This window comes from Chiloscyllium plagiosum, chromosome 27 (genome assembly GCF_004010195.1).
Source record: "Chiloscyllium plagiosum isolate BGI_BamShark_2017 chromosome 27, ASM401019v2, whole genome shotgun sequence".
NCBI classification, from domain to species: Eukaryota; Metazoa; Chordata; class Chondrichthyes; order Orectolobiformes; family Hemiscylliidae; genus Chiloscyllium; species Chiloscyllium plagiosum.
This window is the reverse complement of record NC_057736.1, coordinates 5,261,734-5,277,439: the sequence shown is the minus strand read 5'-3', so window position 1 is coordinate 5,277,439 and position 15,706 is coordinate 5,261,734. Positions and strand designations below refer to the sequence as shown.

Genomic DNA, 15,706 nt, shown 5'->3' with positions numbered 1-15,706 from the left:
AGAGATCATATATGAGTTTCTTGTGCTCTGAACTCCAGCATTACACTGAGCAGTATCATATCAATTAGACTACTGAAAGAAGTTTGATAAATTAAATCATGATCTAAGCAGACTGACAAAATATTTGCTTTACCCTGTCAACATAAGTATGTCATTTTAACAACTTTCAATTTATTGAATTTTCTAGCCAACTTCTGCAGCTCATTATCTACACCTGCCATATCGGCTACCATGGTGTGCCACACTAGTCTGCCTTGTGCCATCCTCACACATCCACTGTAACACTAGGACTACTACTCATCTTTTATTGTAAAGTCCTGCCATTCACAGGGATAACGTTCTTGGAAAACCTCACAAAAAGGTAAATTTGCAAATGGTGAACATATTTTATAATGGCAGTCAACTGAATAGGTTTCAGCCATCCAAAACTTTGATTTTTACAGTGTACAGAAAATAGGAAACAAGAAATAAAATGCTTGGAGATGTCCTACTGGAAAATAGATGTTAAATATTAAGTTATATATATTTTATAAAATATATATAGCTTAATATTTAATGTATATTTTATATAATATATATATAAAATATAAGCTACCTTTATTACAAGACTCTGCTTCAAAAAACAATATTCATTACAACAATGAAAACTCAGTAACACCCAAATAACACGCTAAAAACAAAATGACATATGGCTTATACATAGTGCATACTTTGTGATCCAGGAAATATGGAACTTGTACATCATGTACCCCTTCCGTATCTTTTTTAAACATTCATTTCAGTGCTTTTGTTCTGACATTTTTTTCCCAAGATTTCTTTTATATTTTTTTTAAAAATCATGGATAAATGATCATTGGATGTGCATTGAATAAAATAGCATATAGAAGGTTCTGCGTGATTAAGCAAATTTGTGAAAGGCAGGACTTTGTGTATGTACCTCATGATGAAGGCGCAAGTATCATACCTCCCAGTAGAATGGTGTCTGCTCATTAGACAACCTCTTGCTTTTTCTGTTTAGGCAAGTTGACAAGATGTATTCTCTTGCAAGATACCTTCCCTCTTTAAGTACATGCTGTGCGAGAAGAAAATGCTCAGAGAAAGCCAATGCTTTCCATTTCATGTGTGGCTGTATATGATACATCAGTGATGAGTTGTCACTGGAGTTTCACATACTCCAGAAAAATTTGAACCGGTAATGCATTAAATACTAGTAATTTCTACAACGAAATGATGTAGTCTAATACTACACAGTTGAGTAACTCTTTTGAGAACTATAGAGAAGTTAATAACAGCTTTCTATATGTTGTTCTCAAAATGATACATCTTATAAAAAAAAAATTGTATTCACCTGTATCCTGTTTATACGTTACATCCAATTCATTACCACAGGAAAGTATCAAAGGGCATGGCCTGGTCTCTCACAGCCTAACTGTAAAACAGCAGGCTACTAAAAGTAACACAGCTGCAGAAATCATTTCAATCCATCCAAATCCCTAGGTGCGTTACTTGCCTTGCAATATATCCTAGTGTGAGAGTTAATGTTTTCATGCAAATATCTAAAATACAGAAGTTGGAACACAGTGGAATATTTTTATGTATGGAAGGAAATCAGGGATGTACTTTGTAAATTATACTGAACTAATATAACAAATGACTCACAATGTTTATTTGAACATTTGATACAGGAAATAAACACAAATTGTGCAATTTATTTGCTTTGTGTGTTCTGACTTTAAAAAATCACATACAAAAGAGTTAAATCTGTACTTTTCTGCCATAACAGTCATCTTATTTAAATGGTTTGTGTTTTAGTTGAAACATTCAGTAAACTTGGATCTGTACTTTTTGTAATTTCAACAATTATTGCAAGTTTTACACTTCAATTTTAACTATTGGTGGATATGGAATGCAAATTGCCTTTGTGAACTTATCACCACCCCCCACCCCCCCATTGCAACCTCCATCCTGTGGAGGTGCTGTCATCTACCACTGCTGAGACTGCAGTTGTTGCATAGTTTCGACAGCCAGTTTCCAGTGTAAAATAATCAGAGCTAGTAATTTAAATGCAGCATAGCTTTGTAATGGAGATTGATTCATGTGAATGTGCTCATCTCCCACTCTTTTAACCTCACTTCACTTTAAGGTGATAATCAGTCTTGAGTAACCATGCAGAATTCAACTTGGCATTGAGTTTGATATAAAACATTTAATACAGTAGTATCATATACTTGGGAATAGCATCACCCTTACCTACTGTGACTCTTCCCTCTTTATATAACTGAAGGTGTACCTATAATAATGTCATACCCTTTCAACAATGCCATGGGAAATCTGCTACAAAATACTTTTTCCACTTAATAGTAGTCAAACTATTAAGTCTGACCTTGTAGCCTTCGAACCATGTAGTTTAACAAGACTATATAATTGTTACACAGCTGATTTTAATGTGTGCAAATACATGCCTGACTAAAGTCCATTTAAATCAAATATTAATCAAAATTAATATTTAAAACTGTAGACAGTTTGCTCTGCTCCACCTACTTTCATTAATGTTGTACACATTTCCTGTAGGTATATAACAAAACAGGAAACTGGTGGTTTCATGTGTTTGTTTGAGAAGTGCAGGAGGAATGCTTGATCAAGCATTCCGCACAGACTTCACAGGGTTAACCTACATCAGCAAAAAATAAACCCTGAGCAGTTTACCTCATTTACATAGAAAAAAGTCAAGAGCCTCCAGTTGAGGACAAACAGCCGCAACATCTGCAATTAATTCGTAGGCAAATTGTATTAGGTTATACAATGTATTTAACAAGTATAGTTAGCCATTAGTTAACTTTACAAAATACATCTTAATCAAGAGTATCAAAATCCATTGATTTTTTGGAAAGCTACAAACATCATTTGGGAATTGATTTGTGCACAATAACAACACAGAATTATCAAGACATCCTGAAGATTCAATGGATGAATACATCAACTAGTGTAAAAATAGAGTAGAGGTAAAAACAATGACTGCAGATGCTGGAAACCAGATTCTGGATCAGTGGTGCTGGAAGAGCACAGCAGTCCAGGCAGCATCCAACAAGCAGCGAAATCGACGTTTCGGGATTAAAAACAGAGTAGGTAGACTCTAACTTCAATCCTTGCAATAAGTACATTGACCTGCTTTTCACCTGGGGCTTAAGCAGGGCATTAGTGTCAGTGACTCTCAAAGCATAGGTCTAAACAAGTAGATTTTCCTATTTATTAAGGTCAGTTCTCAGAACAATTCCCCCCTGCCACTATGTCCACCTGATGGGCAGCCTTCATGAATCGCAAATTTACCCTTATCTTGACAGCATCATAATTAAAGCAGCTTTTGATAATATCAGCTGGGTAGTTGTACAGATACTGTGCTTGACTACTGTCTCTGGAAAACAAGTCAATGAACTAAATTGCAAATCCTGCTGCACATAAATGTCACTTAAAACTTGGAATCATTTAATTCTAAGGTTTAAACATTGAGATGCCACTAATAGTGAGCCGTTAAGCACTTAAAACTGACATTAATTCAGTGTTTTATGAAAAGGTGAGAAAATTGGGAGAGTACATGGCACAGTTGAAGTATTATGGATAAAGGGTCAGATTGTTGGTTAGACTGCAAAGATACAGCAAAAACAAACCCAAAAACAAACAAAACAGCAAGAAACATTAAAGCTAATCAATGATTTGCAACAGTTCCTTTTTGCACTAGGGCACCAATGGCAAAAGTGACTATAACAAACTCTTTTGGGATTATATTCCAGTAAGATTATGCATTTCAACTGTCACTCATTTAATGAGGTCACATTCTTATTATATTAGCTTACTGACAGAACAATTCTGCTAACAGTACAGATTAAAGAGGTAAGATATACTCAGGAGAAAATTAGGCTTTTTGACTAGTGGTAATTTCAGAAGGGATTTTGAACTTAAATTGTAAAACCTGCATGTCTTTTTCTTCCATATGTAAGATGACTACAATACATTGGAAGCTGAATAACTTGGACTACTTTTAGTCAATGTACTTTAAGCTTACAACTCTTGAACTTTTACCCTCTGATCATATTTCTCTATTTCCTAATATGTTGATTTCTCTAATTTACTCAAAAAGAACCACCTGTGGCCCTAGTGACCAGCATTTGAAATACAAAAGTGCAATGTTCATAGCTTAATGATTAAGCTATCTGCACAATTCACCAGCAGGAAAAAAATGTAAGAAATACACAATTTTACACAAGAATTTACAGCTTTGATTAAGATGATTTATTTTGGAAAAGGGTAGTTGGATTTAATAAGCCTGAAAAATGCTGAAATTAGGATGGGTGGTAGTATTTGCTTGGCAGAGCTGATATCTTCACTAAAGGATTATACAACTATTACTTAAACAGAACCTAGCTTCAGAATAAGAGCATCAGTAATTAGTTACAGATTCATATAATGAGAGTCTGTATCAAAAATACCCTATTATTACTTTCCCAAATTAGACCTATAGCCCATCCAAGTACTTTGTGAAAAGTTAGAGATTTCCCACCTCAATTACCCTCTCGGGCAGTACATTCCAGTCTCCCACCACCCTCTGGGTGAAACTATTTTTCACCTCAATTTTAAAAGGTGAAAAGATTGGTTGAAAGGTCAATAACAACATAACCAAAGGTCACAGTTAAAGCAAAATTTCAGAGTTTTTTGGTGCTATTCTTGACAATTAGGTCAAGGAGAGTGAACCTTTCTTCCAGATTTCCTATTTGTTCTGACTTTGAAATAATTGAGAAAAAAGTCTTCATTAAGTCAGATATTGCAACTCCAAACCCCATATGCCAATTGAAGTTCTAAAATTGGATATGCCTGGGTGTTATTGTAATCCTTCCTACTACCCCATTTCTCCTGGAACTGGACTTTAAGGAATTGAAAATTCGAACTCAAGTTTTAACTACAAAAAGATTTCATAAATTCGCTCCAGAATACCAGATGTATTCTTTAGTTTCTGCTTTGCCCTCAAATCCGAAATCCTTGGAACTACCAATGTCACGCACAATGATTGAAGCAAAAACAAACAAAAAAAAAGAGAGTTCGCAGTAACTTCAAAAGAAAAAAAATGTCTTTATTCGTTTGTGTCTCGCTTCATCGATCAACAATGAGGAGTTGCAATTCTCTATCCTGAACAGAGAGTGGCGGTAGCAACTGGCAGTAGTCGAAATTAAACACTCCAAAAAAAAAGCAAAAAATATCCAGCGGTCAAACATAAAGTACAACTCGACTTTACACTGATCTTGTTCATAAAATAGTTAAAGTTATACACGATTGCATCCGTCATAAACAGCTCCATTCTCAAAGTCTACCTTGTTTGTAATATTTATACACGATACAGCTAATACTCTGCAGAGTTTTCCAAAAGAAAAATTTAGACTGGAACAACGGTGAAAGTTCTGAAGTCTCAAGTAATTCCTTTAACAGGCAGCAATGCTGTTCTTTGAGAAACAATGCTCCTTTTTTTTTGCAGCTGGAATTTCATCCCCATCCCCCTTCCCACAACTGCTGGCTATGTTCTAATCAAAAAAGCATTTTCAATCAAATTATAATCAAAATTACAGACAGCAAGTCATTGTGCCAACGGACAGTTAAAAATGATCAGGTTGAAATTGCACCGAAGCCTCTCGCGTCAGAAGAGAATTACTTGGGAATGTTGTTTTGCTTTTGTTGCGAACTGGATTACTTCTGGATTAGTCCTGGTTTCAGGTGGTCTAAGCATTCCTCCCCCACCCCCCTCCCCACCCCCAAAATACACTCCCAAAGGGCCAGCTGCCTGTTTAAAAAAAGGGACAATGATGCCTGGGTGTACGAAGGTAGACAGCGTCCACTTTCCCAAAAATGACCCCTTTTCTTTCCAGGTGCCAGGTTTGAGGGGGGTTTGTTATAAGAGGAACTGACTGGTTACCTTCCTCCCACCCATTCCCTCCTTCCCCGGCTAAAGACGGAAAGGGGGCAGGCCGTTCTCAACAGCTCACGGTGCTCGGCTGCTGTTTATTGACAAAGTCTGAAATGAAATCGAACTCGTTCTGTCCCAGCCAGAGTTCCGGGAGCTCCTGAATGCGATCCAAGCCGAGCTCCAACACCAGCGATGTTAAAACGTCCTCGTCAATGAGGTCGGTGTCCATAACGTTCAAGGAGAGTGAAGGGGCAGCGACGTGTGGTATCCCAGGCAGAGGGGTCGGGTTCATGGGACTCCGGTACTGCTGGCTGCTGTTCACCATCCCGTTGTTCATCCCAATCAGCGGGTGACCGTGGTATTGGTTGTTCAGTTTTTGTAAATGCATAGTGGCCATGAGCTGTTGAGGGCTCAGAGTCCCCAGAAACTGCTGTTGCTGCTGCTGCTGCTGTTGCTGGCTGCTGTACATCACGCTGGTGGACATTGGGTGGTGGGTCATCTGTCCGGCTAGGTTTCCCACCCCAGGGCGACCTCTCATACCCCCGTTCGAGTCTATGCTAGCCCCTCCGTAGTGCAGGAGCGGGGCGCTGGGGTGGTCTCGCCTTAATCCAGGTTGCGGGTTCTGCAGTCCGTTTATCCCCATGCGGTAAGTCTGAAGTCCGTTGGTAGCATCAGGAAACCGCCCGGGATTCATTGACACCATCATGTGTTCCGCCATACCGAGAGAGAAGACGCAAGAGGAGGGAGAAGAGAGTCACTGTAAAACAAAATAAACACCAGAGACATTGTAACCCAGGCTGATCATATACACACGTACACAGCGTTTCTAAAATTATATTAGAATTGCATTCGTCCCTCAACTGAAAAACAAAACTTTTACAACTGCAATTTCTCCAGCGGAATTAACGAAAGCCAAACTCTGAAACGGATGCCCCAATGGTTCGTTCCTCGGTTAACCTTCAAATTTCATGACGGGGCATTTAAGAATTTACACACACACACGAAAGTACAACTGGGAGAAATAGCAAGCGAGCAGAGAGAAACATTCCCTACCTTAACAAGCCTCTTTCTCTTCCAAGAATGCAAGACTGCAAAAAGAAAAAAAAACCCAACGATGAAACCGCAATCGCCTATGAAATTTCGTACATTACATTAATTGCTTAAAATTCACTTGTGCCGACCTCCTGAAGTGTGTCTCTTGTTACTGGGGTAGATAGAGATTATATAGTGTTCAGGCTAACGCGGGGTGGAGTTTGCTAACGTCTTGTACTCCAGGCTGATTGGTTTGACGACGACGCGTAAACGTATTATTTTAACTTTGGTATCACCCAGAGCCCTCGATAAGCTGCTGTTTACTTTTTCTCTGACCAATGATTGGTCTCCCCCCCCCCCCACTCTGAGTTTCCTGAATGCATCAAACTGACTCCCTACCGCCTGTTTGTTTTTAATTAGAGAGGGAGACGTCAGAACTTCGTCTTATTTACATTGCAGTTTGCCACGGAATATGCCTGCAAGGGCTATCCTTTCTAAAATAAAACATGAAGTGGGGGAAACAAGCACCATTAAAATTATTTAAACGAGTCTATAGCAAGAAGTTATGTTTATGACTGCACGCCTGTTCGGTGCTAAGCCTGCAAGGTAAGTACAGCAAGAGGAAGATCGAATAAAGATTAGCAGTTCAGGAGAATAAATAAACTGAAGGTTAAAGTACAAATTGCAGTTCTACCTTTGAAAACTGACCTCGAAAGTGAACAACAAAAAATTAAAATGCTCGTGCCCAGACCAGGTTGACATTCCCTCATCTCCAGGAATATACAGTTACAAAGCTGGGTTTAAGGTAGTTTATTTTACAAAGCTCAATCTGATGAGAACTACATTTACATTGCATTTAACTTGGCAATTTATCTTGTTTGGTTGTTCCCTGTTATCTAAACTAAATAGGTCAATGTCATTTCTTGAAATTGCTTAATAATGATCAGGTATTTATGCTCAAATCAGTCTAGAGAAATAAAGCGATCTTCAGTGGAATTGTCATTCATAACGAATATGAACTCGTGCAATCGTTTGTGTTCGATGCTTTACTGGATAATACATCAATTTTATGATATTTGCCAGCAAGTGATGGCCTCTCACTTTTTGTTTTACAGCTGACATTGCGAAAATATTAGCAGTGCAGTGTCGAAGCAGCAGTGTGGGTACCGTATTGCAAATACCTGGATAAATCCACCACTGTACATTGCACTGATATATGCATCTGTACACTTCGTGCAAGTTGCAATCTTATAATTCTTTGGAACTAGGAGATCCACGCAGTCAACTTTGTCCATGACCTTCCCATTCGGTGGAGCGATATCACAGACTTCTAGTCCCAGTCCTTTCTGGAGGGACAGAAACGTTTAAGCGTCATTGTCATGGAGAAGGCGTCAAACTTTGCACTAAGTTGCAGTGGTAACGTGACATTCCCGGGAAATGGCCTTTTCAAGTTAGTACAGTGAAGGCAGCCTGATCTCAGGATATAAGGATGGCTTACAGCACGTTTCGCCAGACAGCACAAGTCAAACTATGCAAAGGTAGCGGGGGTCGGATTGGAAGGATGTTTTCATTTCATCCGTAGCTGTAAATTGTTGCTTGAATTTTGTACGCAAGTTTCAAGTCTGCCACCACCCACAAGGATCGCAAGACACACACAGCATCGTCCTACATTTTGTACGATGTTGGTAATGTAAATAGAGTGAAAAAAAAGTACCATCAAAGGATCAACCATTCTGGTTTTCAGTCAGGTTGTGTATTGCAGAATGCAAAGTTTCTTGATCTTGCAAATTGCTTCTTGGTGTCTGAGAGGTTGGTAGCAACACTTGTTTGATTGCACTTTTGGTGCATTTGATTGGGGTTTGGATTTTCAGTTTGGCTGATTACACAAAGCCCCTGAGCAACAATAAAAAATGAATAGCTGCATCTGCTTGCTCAACATATTCCTCTTTTTATTCTCCGGCTTTAATCTCCTGTACCAACAGCTGCTTCTTTGATATTTTAAAAAAGAGAATGGTCTGAAGATATCCCAACATGATCACAATATTGTTCTTTGACTAACCTCTCTGGGTGCATCATTTCAATGAAATTGAAATAAAGATTTGCATTTATATATATATTTTTGTCACTATCTCAAGATGAAAGGCGACCACAAAATGTAAGAGCAGAGCCAGCTATCAGTCCATCGGGCCTGCTCCATCACTCAATAAGGTCATGGCTGTTTGAGTGCTGGGTCCCTCTTTGTTCATGATTTATGTAAAAATACAGGAGAAAATGTGGGGGTATAGTCAGTAAGTTGGGGTTATTGGTTGGCAGGTTGATGGAGAACAAGAAGGTCTTAGCTTGCAGGATAACATAGATGGATTGGTCATTTGAACAGACCAGCGGCAGATGCAATTTAACCCAGAGAAGTTTGAGGTGATGCATTTTAGAAGAAGTAATAAGAGAAGGGAACATTGAATGAATGGCAGCTCACCTTGGAAGATCAGAAGAACCAAGGGATCTTGGAGTACTTGTCCATATGCCCCTGAAGGCAGCAGGACAGGTTAATAATGTAGTTAAGAAAACTTATGGGACACTATATCAGTTGTGACATCGAGTATAAAAACAAGGAGGTTATGTTGGAGCTTTGGTTAGGCCATAATGTGTGCAGTTCCAGTCACCACACTATAGGATGGATGTGATTGTACTGGAGAGGGTGCAGAAGAAATTCAGCAGGATGTTGTCCAGAATGGAGCAGTTCAGCTTTGAAGAGAAGCTGGATAAGTGAGCAGGGAAGGCTGAAAGGGGACCTGTTAGGGGGATATAAGATTGAGTGACATGAATAAGGTGAATAGAAAGTAGTTATTCACCATAAATGAAGGGTCAGTAACAATGGGGCATGGTTTGAAGGTTAAATGCAGAAGATTTAGAGAGGATTTGAGGAAAATTATCTTGACTCAGAGGGTGGCAGGAATATAGAAATGTACTACCTGGAAGGGTAGTGAATGTGGGGAACCTCAAAACCTTTAAAAAATACTTGGCTGAAGACTTGACATAACATTCAAGTCTATGAGCCAAGTGCTGGAAAATGGGATGAAGGGAGACTCAGAATAGTCTTTTTTTGATGGTACAGACTCAATATTTGTACTGTATGATTCTTTGATAAAACTATTCATAGTTTTCTAGGTGTGGGCTAACTAGTGCCTTGTATAGTTTTACTAAGATTTCCCTGCTCTCTTTGAAATAAATACCATTTGACTTTCCTATTTCCTGCCAAACTTGGAAGCTAGTATTTTATGACTAATGGATGAGGATTCCCAAATCCCTCTGTTCTGTAGCTTTCTGTTGTCTTTCTCCATTTAAACAATACTCACATTTTCCCATATTATATTCCATTTGCCAAGTTCTTACCCACTTACTTAACCTGTCAATATACTTCCAAACATTTGTTGTGTCATTCCTAACACTTGCCTTCCTACTTTGTTTTGTCATCTGCAAACTTGGCTATAGTACTTCACTTTCCTCTTGAAGTCATTAATATAAATTGTGCATAATTGTGACCCTATCACTGATCCTGTGGCACTCCACTTGTAACAGGTTGCTATTTTATCCAAACTGTTTGTCATCTATCATTTAGCCAATCCTCTATCCATGCTACTATACAATCTCCAACACCACGGGCTCTCAATATATTAAGTAGCCTTATGTGTATTACTTTATTGAATGTCTTTTGGAAATCCAAATACATTACATCTACTGGCTCCTTTTTATTTATTCTGTTCATTATTTCCTCAAAGAATTCCAATAAATTTGCCGGACAAGATTTCCCCTTCATGAACTAATTCTGACTTTGCTTGATTATATTCTATATTTCTAAATGCTCTGCCAATACATCCTTTACAATAGAAACTAGGGATTAATTATTGTGTTTAGTTGCTCTCTTGTTTTCCCCTTGATTATTTAGTATTTTGATGCTATTAATCTCTTTTATTGTGAAGACTGATTGAAAATACTTATTCAACTCCACTGCCATTTCCTCGCTCCCCCTTATTTTTTCTCCAGTCTCATTAGCTAAGGAGTGATGTTCACTTTGATCACTATCTTTTCTTATGTTTATTTAATGAAGCGCTTACTGCCTATATTGATATTACTTGCTAGTTAAAATTTATTATCTCCCCTTTTTTGGACATGTTTTGTTGATTTTTGAAACTTGTCCAATCCTACGACTTAACATTAGTCATTGTCACATGGTATGTTTTCTTTCAATTCGATGCTACCCTTAACTTCCTGAGTTACCATGTTTACTTTTGAAGCATCCTAGAATCCTTCTTCCTCATTGGGTTAGCTATTTCTTGTGAGTAATGGACTATTTTCTTAAATGTTTGCCATTATTCTTAAACTGTATTTTCTGCTAAGATCTTTTTCCAGTTCACTCTAACCAGCTCTACGCTCATTCTTTTGTAATTGCCCTTATATAGGTATAATACAGTTATCCTATTCAAGGAAGGGATTTGAATTAGAGGAGGGCAAAGGAAGTGTTTCAAAGATTCCCTGAAGACTTCCCTCAAGAAACGCAACATTGATGTTAACACATGGGAGACCCTTGTTCAGAAGAAACCAACTTGGAGGAAAGTCCTATATGAAGGAACACCATGCTTTGAGAACACCCATTGGCAAGAGTAACTATGGAAAACGAACCAGACAAAGGAATCCCAATGGTTTCAAGGCCAAGGACCATTCTGACCTCCTGGAAACACTTGCTAAATGTGTGGTCATCTCATCAGCCTCACAAGGACTCACAGAATCAGTGACCAGTGACACAGAATTTCTTGGATGGATAATCAGATTCATTAGCTTGTGTTTTCCGATGACAACAGTCCCACTGCACTGCAGTTGACTCTGAATTGTCTGTTAAGATCCCAGATGATGTTTTTACTGAACAAGTCAGATAAAAGACTGAAACATGGCTTATTAGGTCATATTTTGTTTATTTTTTGGTTTTAATTAGGTGGTTTCAAAACCGAAACACAAGGACAAAATGCTATACGTTGGATTTATCAATGATAATGAACTTTATTATGCAAAACAAATGAAGACAGAGCAGAATAAATCAAACTATTTTCACATAACGCACATTCAAAAATTTGCACCACATAGTCAATCTCCCAGTGCATGAAATTGTTGGAATTCTAAAGTGTATTCCAGTGAAGCTAGGTTTGTAGTAGATAGTATGAGAGAACCCCTGGCAGATTGTACTATGAGTGCATTAAGGAAAGGAGCATATTTGACTGGTCCATTCCAAACTGCATATCCTTTGGCTGTTCACAAATAAAGTTAAAAACCATACCCAAACTTACAAAGTGCACAACAGAAATTCCAATATTAGATACAGTTCTGCAATTGGACAGCATTTGTTACTCAATTCTGAGTGTGAGAAGAAATATATTGACAATTTAGAATTGTCAGTCGGATCATAGTATTGTACACTTGTGTGTACCGGAAGCTACATATATGGATTCACAAGATAGAGTATGTTGATGCACTGTGCCTGTTTCAATATAACAAAATAGATGAAAGTCTTATCTGCTTCACTTCTTTGGACACTGCCTTGACCAATCAAAGTCAACCTACCTTGTTTAAAATTTAAACAAAGATTGGCAGTTAACTCTCAATCATCATTCACAGATTCTCTCTCCATGGTAACACCTCTACCAATTGGAGTCTGTTTGCCAATGAATCAACATTCACCTGTCATACAGTATCAATGTGGATTTCCCTTTATTTTGGTCTCTCTCATGAATTGGCCTGATGAGTATAATAATCTGTGTGCTTTTTCAGCAAATGAACACAACTAAACAACTATTTGTGGACTATATTGCTCCTTTGGTTGAAATTCAGTAACTGTACAAAGATTAGCAATCAAACCAGGGACTTTATAAATCTAAAAGTTTCAATATTGTATTTGGTGGGATATTTACTGATAGAGACATTGGGGCTTGACAAAATTTACATGCTATCTTTGTATGACCAGCTTCAATAAAAAGAAAATTCTCCCCTTCCTCAATATATATATTTTGTTTCTCCGTGATCCAGTCAGTGGAAGAACAGATTTTTAATTCATAAAATGTGCTCTATCAAATACTCTCTTGTTCCTGAACTATGTTGAAAAAAAGCATAAGTTCATGGTTTACAACTCCCTGCATGTAAAATAAAGTTTTCTTGCAGTTTTGTGGGCACTTTTGCAGGTAATAATGAAAAGGGATTTGGGTGAAACTGCACTAATGTTGTCGATAATGTTGCAATAACCTGAGTGAGCATGGTTTCTTTCTGTTAATATAATTTAGTTGCAAGGCAATATCCAATGAAGCAAATATTTGACGTCCATGTATGTTATAGAAGATATACAACTCTAATCAGCACATAGCACTGCTCCTTCTAACATATCAATGATTATTTTTCATTTGTTGATGGGACATGACACTGCGGGTAAGTTATTCCCATTTCTTCCTGGTCCTTAAGAACTTGGTAATGAACCATTGTAATAATTTGTCTTATTGAACTGTTGTATTTTATGTGGTGTGGATTTATTCACAGTGCTGCTAGGCAGGGAGTCCCAAGATTTTGAACCAGTAAATAGAAAGTGATATAGTCCAATTTAGGATAGAGCTTAATCTGCAAGTGAACCTATGGTAATGTTCCCCCAATATGCTTGTAGCCCTTGCCCTCCTCGGTCATAGATGTTGTTAGTTTAGAAAATGTTGTCCTGGAAAATAATTAATAGAAGCTTTCTAGTTGCAGTTATTTCACACAAATAACTTCCTACTGAAACAAACATTTGCATCCCATGTAATGGCCTCACATTGACTAAATGTAAGTCTTATGCGCAATCAAATAAGCCTGGGTCTTGACAGCATGGGATATGTTTTAAACAATGCTGCTGGCATGAGTGGTCAAGACATTGTCAATTAATCAGTGGTACATTGTCTTCCAGAGCTGATAGTTTGTAAGACAAAGAAAGTGACTAGTTTGCAAATAACATTGAAATGTTGATGCCTGGGTCATCAATCCTTCATTGCTCTTTTCTCTGTTTTCTTGGTCCCTACCAACTTTTGTAGTGTTTGATAGCTGTTTTCTGTTGCATGCATCTTGTCAGGATTCATTTGTGGTTTTTTTGGGCTGCACATGTTGCTGTATTCATCAGTATGTGTTGCCCATCTCCAGTTTCTCTTGGTGAGTTACACTTTTGAAGTACCCAAGTCTGAGCGACGTACGTTGATCAACAGAACTGTCAGGGAGAGCTTTCCAGAGTTTTGACCTAGCAGCACTGAAGGAAGGGCAATTTGGATGGTGTTGGAAGTGATTTTTGTCTCCCTTTTTTATAAAACTGTTCTCAGTCGGTTGGAACAAGTATATATTTTTTCATTTTTAGCATGCTTCAATTAAACTTAGTTAACCAGATTAATAATAAAGGAAAGCTAATTCCAAGGTTTTCTTGAGTGATAGATTGGAGTGTTATTATCTCCCCCTAAAAAGAGTCACATCAACAAAAACACACACACGTCCAGGCACATACACAAACACGCACACACACAAACAGAGAGACACACACACAAACATACACACATGCACAAACATGTGCACACACACACAAACACACACATGCACAGACATATACATACAAATACACACATGCACACACAGACATATGCACAGATACAAACGTATGCACACGCGCGCGCACACACACACACATAATGAGCTTACAATGAAGCTTGTTGGAAAGCAGAGTGTCTAATACAGACTGGAAGGTAAAGCCTGTATATTTTACAATTTTCTTTTAGAGTTTGTAAAAGTGAAAACTGACTCTCAATGGTTTGGCTATTGTCCTGTCCTGTCAGCATTGGGAAAGCTTGCAGGTAACCTTGATATCTCTGCCAACAGTTGTTTGCCAAGTAATATTTTCATTTGTATTGGTTTGCTGAAACTGAGACAAATGAAGGTAAGAGATTTTCGCATTCTTGCTGTGTTCAGTTCATATTGCTTTCTCTCTGCATTTTTGCTCAAAGCAAAGTGAAGTCAGAAATCAATTCTGAAGAAGGTTCACTCAACAGATGCTGCCAGATCTGCTTTTTTTCTCCACCAATTTCTGTCTTTGTTGCTAGCAAAATATAAGTTGTCTGGCTCAATTTTCTTTTTCAGATTGAACACACCATAGGTAACCTTTCATCTCCAATATGAGAAGTTGTCATGTAAGTGGGAGTAAAACAAGAGATGCAAATTTCTTGACATCTCACTAAGTTTCAATACCTCTTGATTAAAATGCTAATTCCAAGACAATTAGTTTTCTATGCTTCTTGTATTGCCTGGGCTTATCATGGGCTGACAGCAGCAAACTTAGGTTAGCAATGTCCTTTTTAAAGCCATTTTTAAATCTTGAAACTCTCAAGTATTAAAGTCAAATAGGGGCAGCATGCTGGCTCATTGCTGCCTCACAGCACCAGGGACCCAGATTCAATTCCAGTCTCAGGCAACTGTCTATGTGGAGTTTGCAAATTCTCCCTGTGTCTGCGTGTGTTTCCTCTGGGTGCTCCGGTTTCCTCCCACAGTCCGAAGATGTACAGGTTAAGTGGATTGGCCAGGCTAAATTGCCCAGTGTCCAGGGATGTACAAGCTAGATGGATTAGCCATGGAAAATGTCAGGTTACAGGGATACCGTAGGGGGATCAGTTTGGGTAGGATACTCTTTGG

The 15,706-nt window shown here is 38.2% G+C and overlaps 1 protein-coding gene and 1 long non-coding RNA gene across 2 annotated transcripts; one reads left to right on the top strand and one right to left on the bottom strand.

Moving 5' to 3' along the window:
• Nucleotides 1-5,101: 5,101 nt before the first annotated feature.
• On the bottom strand, nt 5,102-7,156 carry cited4b (Cbp/p300-interacting transactivator, with Glu/Asp-rich carboxy-terminal domain, 4b). The gene is made up of 2 exons (XM_043717269.1): nt 7,001-7,156; nt 5,102-6,704 (listed from the first exon to the last, which is right to left on the bottom strand). The coding sequence occupies exon 2, from the start codon at nt 6,663-6,665 to the stop codon at nt 6,015-6,017; it is 651 nt and encodes a 216-aa protein (XP_043573204.1). The 5' UTR covers nt 6,666-6,704; nt 7,001-7,156; the 3' UTR covers nt 5,102-6,014.
• A 171-nt stretch (nt 7,157-7,327) lies between these two features.
• LOC122563487 lies at nt 7,328-14,558 on the top strand. The gene is made up of 3 exons (XR_006315618.1): nt 7,328-7,585; nt 8,095-8,517; nt 11,437-14,558. It is a non-coding gene; the product is annotated as an uncharacterized LOC122563487 (long non-coding RNA).
• Nucleotides 14,559-15,706: the final 1,148 nt, after the last annotated feature.